Source organism: Grampus griseus (assembly GCF_964374135.1).
Source record: "Grampus griseus genome assembly, chromosome: 2".
Classification (NCBI taxonomy): domain Eukaryota; kingdom Metazoa; phylum Chordata; class Mammalia; order Artiodactyla; family Delphinidae; genus Grampus; species Grampus griseus.
The window spans coordinates 168,241,227-168,260,991 of NC_139018.1; the positions used below are offsets into that span (position 1 = coordinate 168,241,227).

Below are 19,765 nucleotides of genomic sequence, written 5' to 3' on the forward strand. Positions count from 1 at the left end.
CCTCTTCGCGGTGCTTAGGATGCAAACTAGTGCGGCGCTCCCTCCTTCCTCGTCTTGTTTCCTTACTTTTCACGCTGTCTAGTCTGGAGGCAACCACCCTCCTCCGGTCCAGTAGATCAATACTTCTGCCTTCCAGGTACAGTCCAGGTCGATCTAGTAATCCCACCTGCCTGGAGCACCTGAAACCTCCGAGTGTCAACGGCTGGCCTGTTCCCCGGGAACAAGAGCCCCAGAAGCATCCGGCAGGCTTTGTGTTTTTAATTAAAGGTCTATTTCAAGGGCAAAATCGGGTGGAAAGCCGTGAGTGCTCAATTAACTCTATCTAAATGTAAGGCCTTTAACAGAGGTTGAGGTCTCGTCCCAAGGATGCCTGGGACCGTCGCCCTCTTTCGGTGGGGCGCAGCGGCCCCCGTGGCTCTGGACTTCTACAGGCACCCCCTGCGGCGAAGACCGACACCTCACACTCCATTTAATTAACAGTGTTTTAATTAACGCCGTCCGTCAGGGCAGTCACACTGGCTTAATGCGCAACCCGCATTAACCCGCGTCCGGGTCTGGACCCTGGGAGAACTGCGGGGCTAGCAGGGAGGCTGTGGGCTGGCCCACGAGACAGGCAGGGAAGAGAGTTGGGGCGGGGCCTGCGGGGGGAGCGGCCTGCCGAGGGGCGGGCGTTGGGGGTGGGGCCTGCGGCGGGCGGGGCCCGGGAAATTCCCGGGCGGAGGTGAGGAGGCTGGCGCGACTGTCAGCTGAGCAGCGCTGGGTGGGGTCGCGAGGCCGCGCGTCCGCCAGAGGCTCCCCAGTCCCCGCCGCCGCCGCCGCCCCCGGCCGGTCCCCTGGTCGGCGTCTGCATCCGGGTCCAGAGCCCTCTCCCAGCGGTAACGATGCCGAGGAGGCAGTGACCCCGAGGGAGGCCAGAACCCGGGCGGCGGGTGAGCCGGGGCAGGAGGCGGGTAGGGGCTCCCTCTCCGCCCTGGAAGCGGTTCCCGTAGCCGCCTTCCCGCGACCCGGAGCCAGTAGGGACGTGGGTGGAGAGGGTGGGGCGTCCCCTCGGGTGGGACGGCTGAGCTCGCTGGGAGGGTTTCCGGGCCCTGGCGATCCTGACCTGGTGCGGAAGGGCAGCGGGGGCGTGCAGCCCAAAGCGCCCCTTCCCCCTTTTTTACCCTCCAGGCTGGCCGCAGGTGCCTTCCCTGTAGGTCATGAAGGTGGTCTGAGGCTGACATCCTTCCGCAGGTTGGGAATGATTGTACAGCCAGTTCCTCATTATAAGGGAAGGGGTTAAGGACACACCTTTGGAAGACGTGCAAACTACTCTAGCTTTACGAGATGGCCCAGGACACTGAAGAACCGGTGACCGCTCTCTAAGGTGGCGGTATTACTGAACAGCTGAAAAGAATCTTCATAAACCGTTGTGTCTAGGAGGGCATGTATGTATGTATGTGTGTGTTTATAGATACGTAGAGAATATGAATATGTGATGAGGCCGAGAACCCCAAAGGGATTGTTTCTATCGTGTAAGCTGCAAGCAATGAGCATCGCTAAGAGAAAATGTAACCCAGGTTCCGTCTAGCCTCCTTCCTCCACCAGGAAGACTGCTGTATGGAAATTATATGCCACAGCACTGCTTAAGGATGAAACGGAAAACCAAAACTTAAAACATCAAAAGCCTGGGATCTGGTTAAGCAAACGCACTGTTAACAGAAGAACCCCTCACCCTTGCTCTTTGCCGGAAGGAGAGAAGAGCTAGGGGGCCCTGGCCACCCCGCCCAGGATATGCCCAGTTTGGAGTGGGCTGGGGAGGTCCAGTAGCAGAGGCCAGTCCAGGGACTGCCCCGTAATGCCCTGGGCAAGGCAAGTCGAAATGTAGCCTGTAGAGAGGACAGTAATTAGCGTCTTCCGGGTGATTGGCCAGTTCTTCTACTGGGCCAATTTTAGTTTTTCATTATAAAAGTAGTATTTTTTTTTTTTTTGGTAACTGACCTCAAGTTGCATATTAATGTTATGGGTTCGAACTAAACTCCCCGAAAAAACAAAAACAAACATTCTTGAAAGGAATTGGTCACTGTTTTACCCTCCCATGGAATCCCCACCCTTAGGTAGGGGCACATGGGTATTCTCTTCTCCAAGCCTCACTTTTTCTGAATTTTATAGAGACTTGGACTGTGTGATATGTTCTTTGGAATCTATGGAATAGTAAATCCAAAGGAAAAGGAAGAAATTAAACTCTGTGTTTTGAAAATAAAATCTGTTTCACTGAGAAAGAAAAAAATTATATTGAAAGTTCTTGTTTTCACTTTGACCTATTATGTGGGTTGAGTAATAGAATATGTGTTATGAAATGACATCCAGATACCTTTGTAGTGATATTTTAAAAGTGGTACTAATTTTCAAAATAAGTTGAGTTCAAGAATCCGGAAATGAGTGCCACTGAACTGTAGAAAAACTCATAATACTAGTATGTCGGGTTTGTGTTTTACAAGTGTATGACTTTACCTCTTACACTATAGCTTCATTTCATTTCAGCAGACATTTCCCGAGAGCCTGCTCTCAGTGTGCCAGTCTGCAGGAAGAATAAAATAGAGACCTTGACTTAGGTTTGATGGGAACATTGACTGGCATGGTGTGATCACAGTACTTTACATAAAAGGACCAAGGGGGTGGAACACACAAAGCGCTGTTGGGTGCTCAGAGGAAAGAACAGGTCATTTTACACGGGACATCTGTTCGAGCTGGCATTGAACTGTCCAGTGGGAGTTTGCCAGGGTAAAAGCAGATCCAGGCATCTCGGGGAAGGGTAGAAAAGCAAAAGAAGGCCAAGAACTGTGAGCTCTTTAATGTGCCTCCGGCATGAGTGGCATTGGTGACAGGAGATGATACAGCTGGGTAAGTGGAGGCCAGTCTCTGAAAGGCCATGTTTGTCTTGCTCGGGAGCTGGAGCTCTGTCTGTGTGGGAGGGGTTTAAGCAGGGGGATGCCCTGGTATTAGGAAAGAAACCATGGAGGTAGTGGGGCTGCAATGGAAGGAGATGAGTCCAGCCATGGAGGAAGCTATGCAAATTCATTCAGCAAGTATTTGTTGAACCCCCATATATGTCGGGTAATGTTCTAGGTGCTAGGGACACGGCAGTGGACAAAACAGACGAAAGTCCCGTACTCTGTGGGCCAGACAAGACAAGAAGGGCCTGACCTAAGCTGGTGGGGATTGAGAGGAGGTGGGAGTGACAGGACTCGGTGACCCATTAGACTTGGGGGAAGAGCAAATAGGAAGAATCAAGCATAACTCTCAGGTTCCTGCCTTGGGTGATGAGGCCGTCTATTTCCATTTTCTGTATGTTTGCACTTACGAAAGTCAGAGTACCATTTCTGGCATAAAAGTTAAGTCTCCTTTTACCCCCTTAATAGGATATGTACTTTGAGTTCTTTTTCCGGGATGGTGATGAGTTTAGTTGATGCAATCTTGGAATGTTACTCAATCCCCTTGAAAACCCAAACCAGGATTTGCCAATAGCCAGCAATTGTCTCTGATCAGGAAATAGGTTTTCACTGTTTAAAACTAATGTATCCATGTGGGGATTGAACCTGTGAATACTTAATCAGCAGGTTCGGAGAATCAGCCACACCAGGGTAAGGACCTGGGTTTATTCTGTATTATTCTTGATGGTCCAACGACCAATGGAGAGAAGTCAGTGTAAGGCAGATTTCTGTTGGATACAAAACAGCTTTCTGGCAGTCAGAGCCATCCTGGAATAGAATGGGCAGTTGCCTGCTAAGGTCATGTGCTCATTTTTTCTGTCATTGAAGTCATTCGAGCCTGGTCTATATGACCATCTGCCATGGAAACCGGACAGGACATTCCTGCATTGAATAAGTTCGGCTGGGTCATTTTTAAGGCCAACTCAGAAACATGATTTAAGCTCCTGCCTACGAAGTCAAGTCACTGCTGTAATTACTTGACCTCTGGAATTAAGAACAATAATTATAATCAGGAATTTGAATAGCAGATCCAGGAATAAAATCTAGGAGATTTTGCTTTTGATCTTCCACCTTCCAGGTGGTTCCTATTTTTCCTCATTGGTGAAATCTTGACAAATCCTGTGCTAAATTAATTCACCCTTCTGTAGTTAAAAATAAAACACCTTTGTTTAGAAATGATGCATTTCTGATCATTGGTTGGATTTTTATGAGAAATTCTGTTATTAGACAGAATCTTGGAGTAAATGGCTTAGTTCCTTAGTTCATAACCTTTGAGGATGTGTGCAAGGATTTATAATACATCCCTGCATTTTCTCAATTGAAAATATTTCAAGGTGATGCTAAACATTTAGAGAATTCAGCTTTCTCTAACTGGCATTCTACCAGTAGACATCTCATATACGCACTGTACTGTGATAGGTTGTAATGACGCCCCCCAAATATTCTAAAATCATAAAATGCACTTTGAGTCACCAAAAATCAATTAAATTGCTTTTAGTAAAATTTTGTTTATAAGTATTTATGTGCTTATGTTTGGCATTTATGTTAACTTATATACTATGACATTTGAATTACCAAATAGTTTTCCTAACAATGCTGCGTAGCAAAGAGCTCACTATAATCGGGACGGGCGTATGTATTAGTGAGAGAGGGCAGCATGGCTATGAGGGTGCTGGGGTGTACGTGCTGGACAGTGCGGGTTGGACTGTGATCTTGCTAGAAGCTTAATACTTTTCATAGAGCTTTTGAGCTGAAAGCAGCTATAGTGATCATCATTTGCTAGGCAAGTCAGTAAATCATCACAGAGGTCAGATGAGTTCTCAAGGTCACGTGTCTGGTTAGTGGCACCCGGTTTATTTTTCTACTGTCTCCCTCAGCATAACCCTGTTTTGTTTTTTTTTTCTCTCATGTCCTTATAAAATCTGGGCAACCAGAAAAAGTTGATAAGTAGAATCGGTTTTAACTGTTACAGTTGTGCCTCAAGTCTTGGTGGAGATATAACGGAAAGTCAAGGAGGAAAAATACCGGAAGGAACAGTCTCTCTTTTCTCCCCTCCCCCTTCCCTTCTCTCCCCTCCCCCTTCCCCTACTCTTCCCTCCCCCTGCTTTAGATACTTTAAAAACAAATCTGTTAAATGTCTCCAAAGTATAGTCTAATCCTTGAATACCTGAGGAAATTTAATATTGACAAGTGAATGACACACGTTACAAGGATTTTATCTTTGTCAATTACTTAGAATTTTAGTATTCTTTGCAAAATAGATAGGAGCACTGTTATTTAGTAAAAACCCATTTTTATGAAATTTTAGCGCCAACGTAGTACTATGCAAAAATGAGTTTATGGAAAGTCAGAAACTGGCTTTATCCAAATTATTTTATGCAAAATAATCCCAATTATTTTATTGGGGAAAACAAGAGCAGTCTATTCTGGTCACCTAATGCTAAGAGATAGCACACTTTAGCAGTGTACCTCTTTCTAAATGAATCAGGATATGCTTTCAAAAGGCTCAAAATGCTTTATCCGTGTTTTTCACTTCATAGACTTGCCGTCCTCATTAAAGAATTCCATGAGGATGCCTTTCCTGTGCCAGCTGCTCTAGAGGAATCACACAGGCCACAGTGCTGGGGGCCGGCTGTCCCCTCAGCAGCACTGTCTCTGATTTCCTACAGGTCCTTTATTTTATTTATTTTTTTAACATCTTTATTGGAGTATAATTGCTTTACAGTGGTGTGTTAGTTTCTGCTGTATAACAAAGTGAGTCAGCTATACATATACATATATCCCCATATCTCCTCCCTCTTGCATCTCCCACCCTCCCAATCCCACCCTTCTAGATGGTCACAAAGCACTGAGCTGATCTCCCTGTGTTATGCTGCTGCTTCCCACTGGCTATTTTACATTTGCTAGTATTTGTAAGACCATGCCGCTCTCTCACTTCGTCCCAGCTCACCTTACAGGTCCTTTAGACCAAAAGCAGGTCACCAGGCTCTCAGTTCCAGGAGACCTCCAGAGAGCCTAGGGATTGCCTCCTGCCAGTGGGAAAGCAGCACCGCTCTGCACCCCAAGGGTTTGGTGCATTAATATACGGGCATTAATACATGGTGGTTTCCCCAGCTTCTGCCCTAACATGCGCAGGGACTTAACAACAAAAACCATAACTGAAGCTTCCCTTGCAGCCTCTTAGAGAGATAGTCATTTGTACTCTGCCTTCCTGTCGGCAGTGGCAGGTTCTATCGGCACACGTGGGAACTTCTCACAGGGACGAGGTTCTTTGGACGCAGTGAAAATTTGTTAGTAACTTGTTTGTAAGCAGTTCATTGACTGTTATTGCTAAGAAGTAAGAAGAAAAAATCCTTCCGGCAGCCTTGGTTATTTCTTTAAGATTTCTGGCAGTGTGCGATGGATGGGTGAAGTGGAATCTGAACTCTGGGTGAGGTGAATGGGCCCGCCTTCCATGTTTATCTATAGAGCACACCCAGAGGTTATACAGCAATAGATCAGAGAGCACTTCTCTCTCCTCAGCTTCCAGTGACTGATGCCGTAACTCTGCAATTCCTCATGAAAAGGTATATCATCATCTCTGTGAAATGTGTAAAAGAAAATGTTTGCCCACAGCATTTGATTTCTGTGTTTGCCCAGGTGGTAGGCCATACAGAAGTACAGTTGGGTACACCCATCTATCTTATTTATGGTCACACTGACCCCTCGACAAATAAAGTGGTATGCTTAAAATATTCTCAGAATATGCAACAACTAAGCAAGATTTTCTTAGTCTTTTAGAACGCTTTGCAAAAGTATCGACTATGGAAGCCTAAGTATTCAGTGCTGCCTTCACTGTATGACAGGGCTGGGTTTTGGAATCATCCTTAATGCTCGGTTGTGCCCTTCATTGAGTGACCTTGGATGAGCTATAAAACCTCTGTGAACTCAGCTCTGTCGCCAGGAAAATGGCTGTCTAGTTGAGTTTTAGTGAGGATTAGAAACTGACAGTCTGGTGCAGTGATCAAGAGCATAGTAAGCATTCGAAATACGTTAGTTCTCCCTTTCCTCTCAGCCAAATATACAAGAAATAAAGAGATTTTGTAACAATTAATTATTGAGATATAATTCACATACCATACAATTTCACCCAAAATAGGAAGATTTGAGCTTAAAGATTTTTCTGGGGAAAATCCATTTAATAATACTTTGCCAACATCTACAAATGTATACATGGAAAGCCTCTTGAACTCCCCACGTTAGGATTCCTGATCATCGTGGTATCATGTCCGTCTCTCCCTCCTCTATCCCCCATCTCCTCACTGTACCCCTTTATACACACTTATACACAGACATACACATACAAACTAAAGCTAGGATGTACCTTTTTTGTTTAAAAAGGAAGAATCAAGGTTGTTCAAAATATAATGGGAGAGGGCTGCCCTGGTGGCGCAGTGGTTGAGAGTCCGCCTGCCAATGCAGGGGACGCGGGTTCGTGCCCCGGTCCGGGAGAATCCCACATGCCGTGGAGCGGCTGGGCCCGTGAGCCATGGCTGCTGAGCCTGCACGTCCGGAGCCTGTGCTTCGCAACGGGAGAGGCCACAACAGTGAGAGGCCCGCGTACCGCAAAAAAAAAAAAAAAATATATATATATATATATATATATATATATATATATAATGGGAGAGAAAGCACCTTGTAGAATACTTATTAGCACTTGCACATGGGCTTGTGGGACTCGTGAGGACGCCATGCAGAGGGGAACAGTTATATTTTTGGTTTGTGACTTTTCCATAGGAACTGCTGCCATGTCCCACCAACCAGTTAGCTGCCTGACTGAAAAGGGGGACAGCCCCAACGAAACCACAGGAAATGGACCCCCCAGTCTGGCTCACCCGAACCTGGACACGTTCACCCCGCATGAGCTGCTGCAGCAGATGAGAGAGCTTCTAATTGAGAACCATCAGCTGAAAGGTGAGCAACACTGGCCCCATGTTTCTTCATTCACGCTGGGCCTTCGGGAATGCCATCCTTTGGTAATAGCTTATAGGTGAATCCCTGTCTCTGCGCCTGGTTCCTTGGGGGAAGAAAGAGCACAGAATTAGCTCTGAGTAAGGCTAAAGCTGTTTCCATTGTTTACTTTTGGATACAGGTAAAAATAAAGAGTATGCATCTCTGGGAAATGGTATAATGACATTTAGCCCATTTAAAAGGAAAAAGAAAACAAGGCTGCTATTATTACAGAGTTAGTCCTAAATATTACCTTAAAAGAAAGCCTTCTAATATCTCCAGCCATGGTTTTTGGGAGAACCAGTGTTCGAATCCAGGAGTGATGGACCTCAGTCTATGTAGTTATTAATAGACATTTTGTTATAAGTCAATAAAATCAATTTTATTTTCTTGAGACTCTTCAGGACTAGAGACATTAGACTCTGCTAGTCCTGTCTGGAAGTGGAAACCACTCACTCATCTTGCTTTGCAGTCTTTCCGGCTGACCCTGGGGCCCAGGTGGGTTCCATTCATGTCCCCAAGTCCAGTCCCCTGGTGTGACACTCTCCCTCTGCACCCCATGCAGAAGCCATGAAGCTGAACAATCAAGCTATGAAAGGGCGATTTGAGGAGCTTTCAGCCTGGACAGAAAAGCAGAAGGAAGAACGCCTTTTTTTTGAGACCCAGAGCAAAGAAGCCAAAGAGCGCCTAACGGCACTGAGTCTTGAAAATGAAAAACTGAAGCAGGACCTCGGAAAACTAAAAGGGAAAACTGAAAGGTCATTCGGGGTGAGCAGACTGACCACTTGTGATTTTACTCTGTTCGTATCTGTAGTGCAGTCTTACTTGACCAGACGTCTAGATCAAAACCTTTCACGGTGCAGGCTAGATGGGTGCTTTGCATTATCTTGAAAGAAGCGTGCTTGATGAGAACATTGGTTACAATTTTAAGGGTCATGGATAATCTCTGGTGAAGGAAAGAAATGGGTAAAGCTTTGACCATATTGATTATAGTCAAAAGAGTGTTACGGTTATAAGTCAGTATTTTGTATTCATTATAGATGGTACGGAAGGACCTCTGCCTAGAACCATCCAAGTGTTAGTCGTCAGTTTATGTCTTTGGTGTAGAATTACACTTTAGAAATCTATCACTCAGAATTTTCACTCATTGACCTTGTCCTTTCTCTCCGTCTATAGATTCCTCGCTTTATGTTTTACATTTACTTCTGAAAACTGGTTTGACAAATGTCATGTGATATGAGGCTGTAGGGTTGCCACATTTCCACTGACCCAAAGAACCCAAGAAGTGTGCTCACACCTGAGAACGAGTATCAAAGATGTGAGTGAAAAAGAAAATCAGAGCACATTTGAAGCCTCTGCCCATATTCTAAGGCTCACTGGGTATTATTTGTTTAGATGGACATCTGCAGTTCATTTTCTTCCAAACCTAGAACTTAACAGCTTTAGGGAGGATGGAACACTGGGTTAATTCTTGGATATCAGTGATTTTCTTTCCTTTTTTTTTTTTTCAGTTCATTTACAATATTGTGTTAGTTCAGGTATGCAGCAAAGTGATTCAGTTATATAAATTTTTTTCAGTTTATTTTCCATTATAGGTTATTACAAGATACATAGTATAGTTCCATGTGCTAAACAGTAAATCCTTGTTGCTTATCTATTTTATGTACAGTAGTTTGTATCTGTTCCCTTATTTTTTTTCTTTTCCATCATGGTTTATTACAGGAAGTAGTTTGTATCTGTCAATTCCATACTCCTCATTTATCCCTCCCCTCATCAGTGATTTTTCTTGAGACTTTACCTTGAACTTTGTTGATGTCTAATTTCTTAAATAGGTAAAGAATACAAACAAAGAAATAAAATAAGGAAAAGAGAAATATGGAATAATCTAAAGAATGAAAAGTTGTTTAGAAAATTATCATAGTTTATATCAATGATCTTACTCATCAACTCTTGCTCATGGGACAATGAAAACATTCAGCTTTAATAAATTTGTATTTGCATTGCAAATGTTTCATTATTGATAAGAGTTATCATGTCTGATGCTTCAGTTTGTCTTACAGGTCAAAGGGCATTAAGTCACTTCTTTGGGCAAAACCTCTCATTGTCTAAATATTTTTGAGGTAGAATACTCTGAAGAAATGATCACTGGGATATATGGGTAATTTTCTACTTGCTGGAAGAAAATATCTCACTTTGTTTTCCTCCCTTGGCTTTTGGGATGTGGGCTGACAGTTGGCTTCAGCCTGCGGGGGCCCAGCACTTTGAAGCCAAAAAGGAAGCTTCCAGAAGCAGTTTGTCTGCCTGAGATAGTCTGCCTGTAGGTTTTCCAAAAAGGTCCCAGGATTGGAAGAAGTTGAGATCAGAAGCTGGAGCTCTGGACATCTTCTTTCAGTGCAGACGATCAGCTGAAGCAAACTACAAGCAGGACTCAGAAATGAGCCCTTGGGACAAAGTGACATTTAGGACTCTTAAAAACCCTTGGTCATCAGCTGTATCCCCCCAGACTGTACCTCCCAGGCCCACCCCTTGCCCCCCCTGCCTCTTCTGTAATGTTTGTCCCCTGGACCACTTGTGTTGTTGTTGTTGTTTTTTGGTTTAAAAAAATTTTTTTTTATTTATTTAATTTATTTATTTTTGGCTGCACTGGGTCTTCGTTGCTGCGTGCGGGCTTTCTCTAATTGTGGCGAGTGGGGGCAGTGCAATGGGCTTCTCATTGCAGTGGCTTCTCTTGTTGCAGAGCACGGGCTTTAGGCACGCGGGCTCAGTAGTTGTGGCTCGCGGGCTCTGGAGCGCAGGCTCAGTAGTTGTGGCTCGCAGGCTCTAGAGCGCAGGCTCAGTAATTGTGGCACACGGGCTCAGTAGTTGTGACGCACAGGCTTAGTTGCTCCGCGGCATGTGGGATCTTCCCGGACTAGGGCTCAAACTCATGTCCCCTGCATTGGCAGGCGGATCCTTAACCACTGCGCCACCAGGGAAGCCCAGTTGTTGTTAATTTAGGCCCTCATCTTCCTGATTTACTAAAGCTCTCAAGGCCTCAGATTTTCCTCACTCATGCTGGCCCATCTTTGCTGCTGCTTCTGCAGGATGCGCCCCTCCTCCCCACTCACCCACCCCCACAAGCCATCAGGGCCTCTCCTGTGGTCTGTGTCACACAAGGGAAGGGAGCAGGGAATTTCCTTTGGAAATCTGCCTCTGATCTTTAGGGTGAGGCCGAGGCATTACTGGTTCTGTCCAGTTTCACTGAATTATACATCATAATGATCTCTAAAGAGTACTTTTTAACTTTTAACTACAGATGGCCGGGCAAAGGTCATTAGATAGACTCTTGTTTTTGGATTATAAAATGGCATATCATCCTGGGCACATTTCCAGGACAATACAAGCACAGAAAAAGACAGAGAAATTGTTGTGTCACGAAGGCTAATCAGTGCTAAGTGCTCAAAACTGATGAAACACATAACAAATAACGGAGCTGGGCTTGAGATCCAGAGAATAAGCCCTGGAAGTTTAGTCCGGGAAGACGATGGTCAGAGCCGGAACAAGTGAAATGCAGAGAAATTTAAGGTGTCACCTCACGAGGTGTTTTATAGCCAAATCAGCGGATCCGTAATTTCCCCAGGGTAGTTAAGAGATCCGCACAGTTGCATAAAAGAAAACTAACCTGACATCTGAGATTCTAGAGTCATGGCCTTATATCCCCAGTCGTCAGACCCTTGTTTAAAACTCTTATTTCCTTCCTTAAAAGTCCATTCTTCACAGTATACTCAGGGAGGGCAAGAGGGTGGATGTGAAAATCCCTCACAGAGCATAGTCTTGCCCTTCCCCACCTGCTTCCTAGTACCAGGCTAGGCAGTACATTTTCTTTTATGTTTTCGTGCCTTTAAATATACATTTCTTTGGTCTGAGTCATTACCAAGAGAGACTGCATAGGCTTCTAACCTTTCCTTACAGACCTAACCCTTCAGTTTTACAACGCGTTGCTTTTTGTAACGCTTGTGGGAGTTTCCTAGCAAGACGATGGTCCAAATGAAGGCAGAGCATGATTCCACTGGTGTGAGGGGCATTTCCATGCTGCCAATTACTACAAGCCCTCTCTTCTTAATACTTCATGGACTAGCTGGTTTATGGTCCGTGCACAAGCCTTTCTGATAATTTTTTGGTTTTACTATAAGCCTTTGGGCCTGTTTACCATTCCTTAGGAGATCTGTCATGGGGGTGTGTGTGTGTGTGTGTGTGTGTGAATTTTCTGTGTGTTGCAATCCTCTGATAATCTCAAGTGTATGTGCTTCTGGTGGCACCATGTCCATAAGAGCAGTGAGGGAAGAAATCAGAGAGGCTAAGAAGGTCACGACTGGAAGAGACCACAGAGACCACGTGGTACCACGTCTTTCTTTCTGAGCCGAGAAAACTGAAGCCAAGACATTGAGAGAATCTGCTCAAGGTGACACATGCTCTGATTAGCAGAGTGTGGACTAGAATCTGCTCTCCCTTCTCCCAAGTAAAAACACCACATGTCCACAGGCTCTTTCTCTTATGACTTTGTCATATGTAGTAACTGCAACAGGATGAACACAGCAGGTACTCAGGGAAATATTAATGTTTATTATTAATTTTTATAGAGGCAGAAATTTAATTTTTCCACCCTTGGTACCAGCCTCTGAATTTTCAGTTTTCTTATTTCTCACCAGACTTATTTTTAGCAACCTTAAAACATGAGCATAGAGTACTGTAGCAACCAGACTACTTACCTGGGAGAATTTCGTTGTGTTTTGTTATTACTATAACATTATGCCCTTGGTGCTCTGGCTTCTGAGTAGACATGACAAGAATGGGGAGACAAGAATAGGGGTGGGTATGCATTTGTAGGGGGGAGAAAAAGGCAAGAGGTTGAGTTGTGGCAGTTCTTTGTGGAATTCGGGACTAGAATTTACAAGTCTACCATTGCCAAAGTCTGGCTGGTTACTTTCATGGCATCAGATTATTTCAGCATGCTGAGGAAGCCTTTCTTGTCATGAGGTTATTTTAACTTCCACTTGTTTGCATATGATAAAATAATGTAAGCTTTTCCATTTTAATTGGCATGTCAAAATAAATGGCTAAGGATAAGCTAGAATATCCTACTGTAAAGCATAGCTGTCTTGCCAGTGGGTATGGAGACACTCGAGTCTGATGGCCAAGCCCCTAGCGTGATTCATTAATTCACTTTGCTCCTCGTCCCCAAGGTCCCCAAGGCAGAAGCAGAACAGGAAGTGGAACAGCTGAAGACCCAGGTGGCACGCCTTCAAGCTGAAAAGGTCGATCTGCTGGGCATCGTGTCTGAATTACAACTCAAGCTGAACTCAGGTGGCCCCTCCGAAGACTCCTTTGTTGAAATCAGGATGGCCGTAAGTGTGTTGGTTTTGGTTTTGTTTTAAGCAAGTTACAAAAACCTCACCTGGACAGCTGCTACAAATACCACCATTTCCTTTCAACATGAGGTAGCCAGATAGTGGGGAAACTTCAGCGTAGTCAACGGAAGTGTATAACATGATGCTTGCGGCTATCATAGCTGAAATGGAAAATACTGATTACCTTTTATGACCAAAGAGATAGTCCTTTTTCTTCCAGTATGTCCTGACAAGAGATAGTCCTTCTTCTTCCAGTATGTCCTGACAAATTTACGTGACTGACCTAAAAAGAAAAAAAAGGCATAAACTTTTTCAGCCCAGGTCTCAAAGCTGTGTTCAGCATTTCACTTAGGTAAGCGGAGCTGTGATCAGATGCGGTAAAATCAAAAGGCTTTAAAACACTGACTAATAACAGAACCCTCTTTTCAAGCAAAGTCTTACGAGGAACGTTGGTATATTAAAACTAAGAAGTGGAGAAAAGAAAGAGCAGAGTGGTTCTGGTTGGACCCTCAGGGAATACCCTGGCTTGTCCCTGCCCTCTAACGGCAGCTGCTAGGGAACCCCCGAGAACAGGGTTTGAAGGCAGGGTGGTCTAACTGGCATGTATGTGCAACCCCAAATGACGCGAGCTGGGCGAGGCAGCATGTGCCGGCCCATCCCTGGTGGGAAGCATGTGTCGGGGTAGCTGGCGTGCAGGCAGTCCTGCTAAAGAGCACAGAAGGTAAGTGAAGCCCAGAGGGACCTCTCCTCTGCCACTAGAAAAAAACTGCATACAGGGTGAGGGAGACAAGCCCAGGAGGAGAAAATCCTCCCTCACACACACAGTCACTCCAGCTTTGTCGGAGTACACGTCTGATACAGGCAGAGAGGTTACCTGTGTCTCTGAAAGAGAAAACTCGACTTTGTAGGTAAGTGGGAGTGGGGGCGGGGTGAGGGGCACCTTACGAAAGCTTAATAACTAATGGATGTGTCTGAAATGGTCGAGTGCGACTTTACCTTCTCATTTATTTGCTGTGCACAAGGTGAACAGAGTTGCAAAATGGCTCTTAATAGCCCTACCACCCACGCCCCTCATAAATATTCGATGAATAGGGGCTGAAGTCAAGCGAAGTAAAATACTAATCAGGAAGTACACTAATGTCAGAGGACTCTTTCTGCAAGTGAGCAAAGATTATGAAAACACAGCGTTGATCAAAGAGCGTTAACCTTCTGCAGATAGCTGATAAAATTCAGGAAGCCCAAGGAGCGTATCAGAAGTTTCCAAATGAGGCTTCTTTCTTTGGGATGAATGGTTAGCATAATATTCTCCCTCACTGATGAGTGACAGTTATTTCTAGTGTCAACATGTTTTTCTTGCCTTGCTTCTGTGAACAGAAAAACACTGCCCAAGATTTAGGAATGGTGTGCACACACAGAATTGTCTAGAACCATCTCTGTATTTTTGGAAGATCTTTCTGCTAGCTCACTGGAATAGAAATGTCTTTCAAGGGACTTCCCTGGTGGTCCAGTGGTTAAGAATCTGCCTTCTGATGCCGGGGATGCCGGTTTGTTTCCTGGTCAGGGACCTAAGATCCCACATGCTGCAGGGCAATGAAGCCCACGTGCCACAACTAGAGAGAAGCCCGTACGCTGCAACGAAAGATCCCGCATGCCTCAACTAAGACCCGACGCAGCCAAATAAATAAATAAATATTAAAAAAAAGAAAAAGAAAAAGAAACGTCTTTCAAATCATTTAAGTGTCTTAGTCTTCCTGTTCCCTAAGTGGCCCGACATGCATACAGATTTCTAATAGGACCTAACCTATGCTTGTGAGCCTTGCCCACAGAAAACAGCCTTCTTTTCAACGTGGCTTCAGCAAGTTCTAACATTTTGCATGTTAAAGGACTGTGTGGGAAAGGTATGTGGAACTGTCACTAGCTCTGTGTGACCTTAATCTGGTCGGGGAGAAGGGAACTACCAAGGAGAAAGAGAAGAAGATAAGCTTTCCTGTGCTGGCGGTCAGGTTGACTGCTGAATGAGAGGAGCCCGACCTTCTCGACCTTCTCGTCTTCGCCTGGATGTTTATAGTCCTGACGGGGAGTGCAGGTTGAGGGAAGGGTAAATTTCCATTACATTTGAGTGACCGAATTTAAACATCTCACATTTCCACGTTTGATAGGTTCCTTGGGTTGTGTGTCATCCAAATTCCTGCTCTTTTGCCTTTTTCTCTTTTGATAAGGAATTTGTCTTGCAGACATACTATGTTAAATCCCTTTCATTTCTGCTTTTACAGGAGGGAGAAGCAGCTGTGGCAACGAAAGAAATCAAGCCAAGTCCTGGGCCCACGAGAACTGATTCCATTGACACGTATGTGAAGACAGACTAGGGCTTTCAGACAGACACGCTGGGCAGTCTTGTCACTTTCAACTCTCCCCTGGGAGGCCAAACATGGTGGGCTGAAAAAGCCACTTATTAATTTATACCGGGACCTTTCAAGAATGTTCCATTTGAATTGCTATTTAATGTTGCAGCCCAAACTGGTGGAGAAGAAAAACTATGTTTGGTGCCTTTGTCGGTGAACTGACCCCTCACCACTCTGTGTAGAGGTGTTTCGTCTCCATCAGATGGGCAGTGAAAACAAGCTTCTTCTCAATTAAGAGACCCATGTTTCCTGATTTGTTTACCGGTGCAGTCTGATCCGGACCAGGCTGCCCAGCTGATAAGGGGGAAGTTTCCATTTTGTCTTCCCTGTTCATTCCCGAGTACAAGCCAAGGTGACTAATTCAGGATAATCTTCCATAGCAATGACTGTTGTTGCTCTGAGTGACGGTGGCTGTTTTTTGAAAGTGCCCAGATATCTTACCTGGTGAACTGCAAGTAGACTTGTGACAAGTAGATATTAGGAAGCCGACATCTTAAGAGGTGGGGGGACCTTGAGGAGGAGACGGCAGGGGAACTGGGCACCTGAGTCTCTTGCAAGCAGCTCTGACCCAGAATGCGCTGTCAGTTCATCCTCTGTAAGCAGGTTCCTACTGCATGACTCTGCTTAAGAAGAGTTATCTGAAAATTTCCCTAAGGATCTCTTCCCTCATAGGCTTTTAGTATCTTTTTTCTATAACTTGATGAATGTACTTATAAAACATAAAAGTGGGTTATTTTTTTTTTCAGTTATGCTCCCAAGCCTTTGTATAAGGGAGAAAATCAGGATTAGATAATATTTTTTCATCAAACAGGGCAGTTGGCAGAAATGAAAGTTACTCCCTTTTTTAGTTAGAAATTCCTCAGCTTCCCCCTTTCCCCTATTGCTTTTTTTAAAAAATTTATTTATTTATATTTATTTATCTTTGTCTGCATTGGGTCTTTGTTGCTGCGCGCAGGCTTTCTCTAGTTGCAGCGAGCGGGGGCTACTCTTTGTTGTGGTGCAAGGGCTTCTCTCTAGTTGTGGCGTGTGGGTTTTCTCTTCTCTAGCTGTGGCGCGCAGGCTCTAGGGCGTGTGAGTTCTGTAGTTGTGGTGCAGGTCCAGAGCACTTGGGCTCTGTAGTTTGCAGCAGGCGGGCTCTGGTTGAGGTGCGCCAGCTCAGTAGTTGTGGTGCACAGGCTTAGTTGCCCCGCACCATGTGGGATCTTAGTTCCCCGACCAGGGATCGAACCCGCGTCCCCTGCATTGTAAGGCTGATTCTTTACCACTGGACCACCAGGGAAGTCCCCACACAGCTATTTTTTAATAACAGCTTCCTTACCCTGTTTGAAAATATTTTAAGGAGTCAGAGATGGATTTCTAGGTTCAGAGTTTGAGCTTTGGCGATGGGAACTGGGATTGAATCCTGGCTTTTTGTTAGATGTGTGACCTTGAGTAGGTTACTGAAAGAGCAGCTGCTGTTGGCATCAGCATAGCTGTCCAGAATGTTTAGTTGCTGCAGTGCTCGTTGTGGTTTTCTTCATCATTGAACTGCCTCTTGATTTAATCTGAGTTGGAAATCAAGAAAAATATTTGACATGCCAACAGTGCCTACATTTCTCTTCTCTAATTGTTTGAAACCAGAAACAAAAATGATTTTCTTCTCCTGACTAGAGAACGTGGTGGTTTCAGTCGAGATGGAGAAAGGCCGGTGGTCTGCATGTCACCATGGGCAGCACACATGCTTGTGCCCTTTGTATGACTGTGGTCTTCCTGGAGATTAGTCCTCTAGAAAAGCCGGACACCAAAAACCAGGGCTACCTCTGCCCCACTGTTTCGGTGGGTCCTGTGGTCTGGTGCCGTGGAAATGGTGACCATTTGGAGGAAGCGAGCACGTGCAGTGTAAATCGAGCCTACCCATCAGTCCCCACTCCTTCCCTGGAAAGCATGGAGGAGTGAGGCACTGGTGGTCACTGGGCCAGCTGTGCTTGGTCTGTAAATGAGAATTAACTAGAGAATATTCTGGAAAGCAGTTCCTTTAAACCGGTTCCAGTAATATTCGTAGACTCTGACATTTTTGTTTTCTCATGAAAACCTTTTAACCTCTATGCTGTCCTGATGTAGGAGCAAATCTGCAGAAGGTGCCAGGAATTATTTGGAATTTGAGGAATTAACTGTGAGCCAGCTCCTGCTTTGTCTAAGGGAAGGAAACCAGAAGGTGGAGAGACTTGAACTTGCCCTCAAGGAAGCCAAAGAAAGGTATGAAATAGGCAATGCGAAATATGCATACATTGCTTTTTTTTTTTTTTTAAGAAGATGTTGGGGGTAGGAGTTTATTAATTAATTAATTTATTTTTGCTGTGTTGTGTCTTCGTTTCTGTGCAAGGGCTTTCTCTAGTTGTGGCGAGCAGGGGCCACTCTTCATCGTGGTGCTCAGGCCTCTCACTATCGCGGCCTCTCTTGTTGCGGAGCACAGGCTCCAGACACGCAGCCTCAGTAGTTGTGGCTCACGGGCCTAGTTGCTCCGTGGCATGTGGGATCCTCCCAAACCAGGGCTAGAACCCGTGTCCCCTGCATTAGCAGGCAGATTCTCAACCACTGCGCCACCAGGGAAGCCCCATACGTTGCTTTTTTAACAGTTTTATTGAGATATAATTAAGATACCATACAATTCATCCATTTGAAGTGTACGTTTCAATTTTTTTTTTTAGAATATTCACAGAGTTATGTAGCCTTTACCACATTATAATTTTAGAACATTTTTCCTTCCAAATAAGCAGCCCAATGCCTGTTAGCACTCACTCCCCATCCCTCCTAGTAATTCTACTTTCTGTCTCCATAGACTTACCTTTTCTGGACACTTCATACAAATGGAATCATACAACATGTAGTCTTTTGTGATTGGCTTATTTTATTTAGCATAATGTTTTCAAAGTTTATCCATGATGTAGCATGTGTCAGTTCTTTTCTCCTTTTTGTTGCCAAATAATATTCCGTGACGTAACTAGACAACGTTTTGTTTATCTCTTCGTCATTTGATGAACATTGGGGTTGTTCCCACTTTTTTCCCATTATGAATAATATTTGCTCTCAACATTCATGCACAATATTTTGTGTGGACATATCTTTTTAATTCTCTGGGTATATCCCTAGGAGTTGAATTGCTGGGTCACATGGTTACTGTTGAATATTTTGAGGAACTACCAAACTGTTTTCCACAGTGGCTGCACCATTTTACATTCTCACCAGCAATGTATGAGGGTTCCACTTATTCCACATCCACATGAACACCACTGTTGTGTATCTTTTTGATTATGACCATCCTCGTGGATGTGAAGTGGTATCTTATTGTGATTTTGATTCTGTTTCCCCAATGGCTAATAATGTTGGGCATCTTTTCATGTTGGCCATTTGTATATCTTCTTCTTTGCCCATTTAAAAAAATTGGATTGTCTTTTAATTATTGAATGGTAAGAGTTCATTAATATTCTGGATACAAGTCCTTTATGAGGTATATGGTTTGCAAATATTTTCTCCCAGTCTGTGACTTATCTTTTCACTTCCTTGTTGCCATCATTTGCCAAAAAAATAAATTTTTTTTATTTTGATCTAGTCCTGTTTATCTGTTTGGTTTTTTGTCCCTTCTGCTTTTGGTGTTGTATCTAAGAAACCATTGCCTAACCCAAGGTTACAAAGATTCACCCCCTGTGTTTTTTCCTAAGAGTTTTATACTTTTAGCTCTTATGTTTAAGTCTGTGATCCATATTGAGTACATTTTTGTGCATGGTGTGAGGTAAGGGTCCAACTACATTCTTGCATATGTAGATATATTGCTGTCCCACACCATTTGTTGAAAAGATAATTCTTTTCCTCACTGAATTGTCTTGACACCCCTGGTGTAGATCAGTTGACCATAAATGTAAAGATTAATTCCTAAAGACTCAGTTTTATTCACTTGATCTACATGTCTATCCTTATGTCAGTACTACACAGTCTTGATTACTTTAGTTCTGTAGTAAATTTTGAAATTGGGAAATGCAAG

At 44.3% G+C, this 19,765-nt stretch overlaps 1 protein-coding gene across 8 annotated transcripts in view; it reads left to right on the forward strand.

The window, feature by feature from the left end:
- The first annotated feature begins 709 nt into the window (after window positions 1-709).
- The window catches only part of OPTN (optineurin), a 43,458-nt gene continuing 24,402 nt past the window's right edge, over window positions 710-19,765 (forward strand). For 2 of the 8 annotated variants that reach the window (XM_082648938.1, XM_082648939.1), the window contains exons 1-6: window positions 2,792-2,880; window positions 7,746-7,922; window positions 8,524-8,726; window positions 13,181-13,342; window positions 15,619-15,692; window positions 17,848-17,982. In XM_082648938.1, coding sequence (XP_082505064.1) covers window positions 2,868-2,880; window positions 7,746-7,922; window positions 8,524-8,726; window positions 13,181-13,342; window positions 15,619-15,692; window positions 17,848-17,982 — 764 coding nt within the window. In that variant the 5' untranslated portion in view covers window positions 2,792-2,867. Of the gene's footprint in view, window positions 930-1,089; window positions 1,425-2,791; window positions 2,881-2,991; window positions 3,062-5,509; window positions 5,639-6,491; window positions 6,536-7,745; window positions 7,923-8,523; window positions 8,727-13,180; window positions 13,343-15,618; window positions 15,693-17,847; window positions 17,983-19,765 lie in introns of those variants that run through there. The other 6 variants (XM_082648941.1, XM_082648940.1, XM_082648942.1 and 3 more) reach the window with 6 other exon arrangements.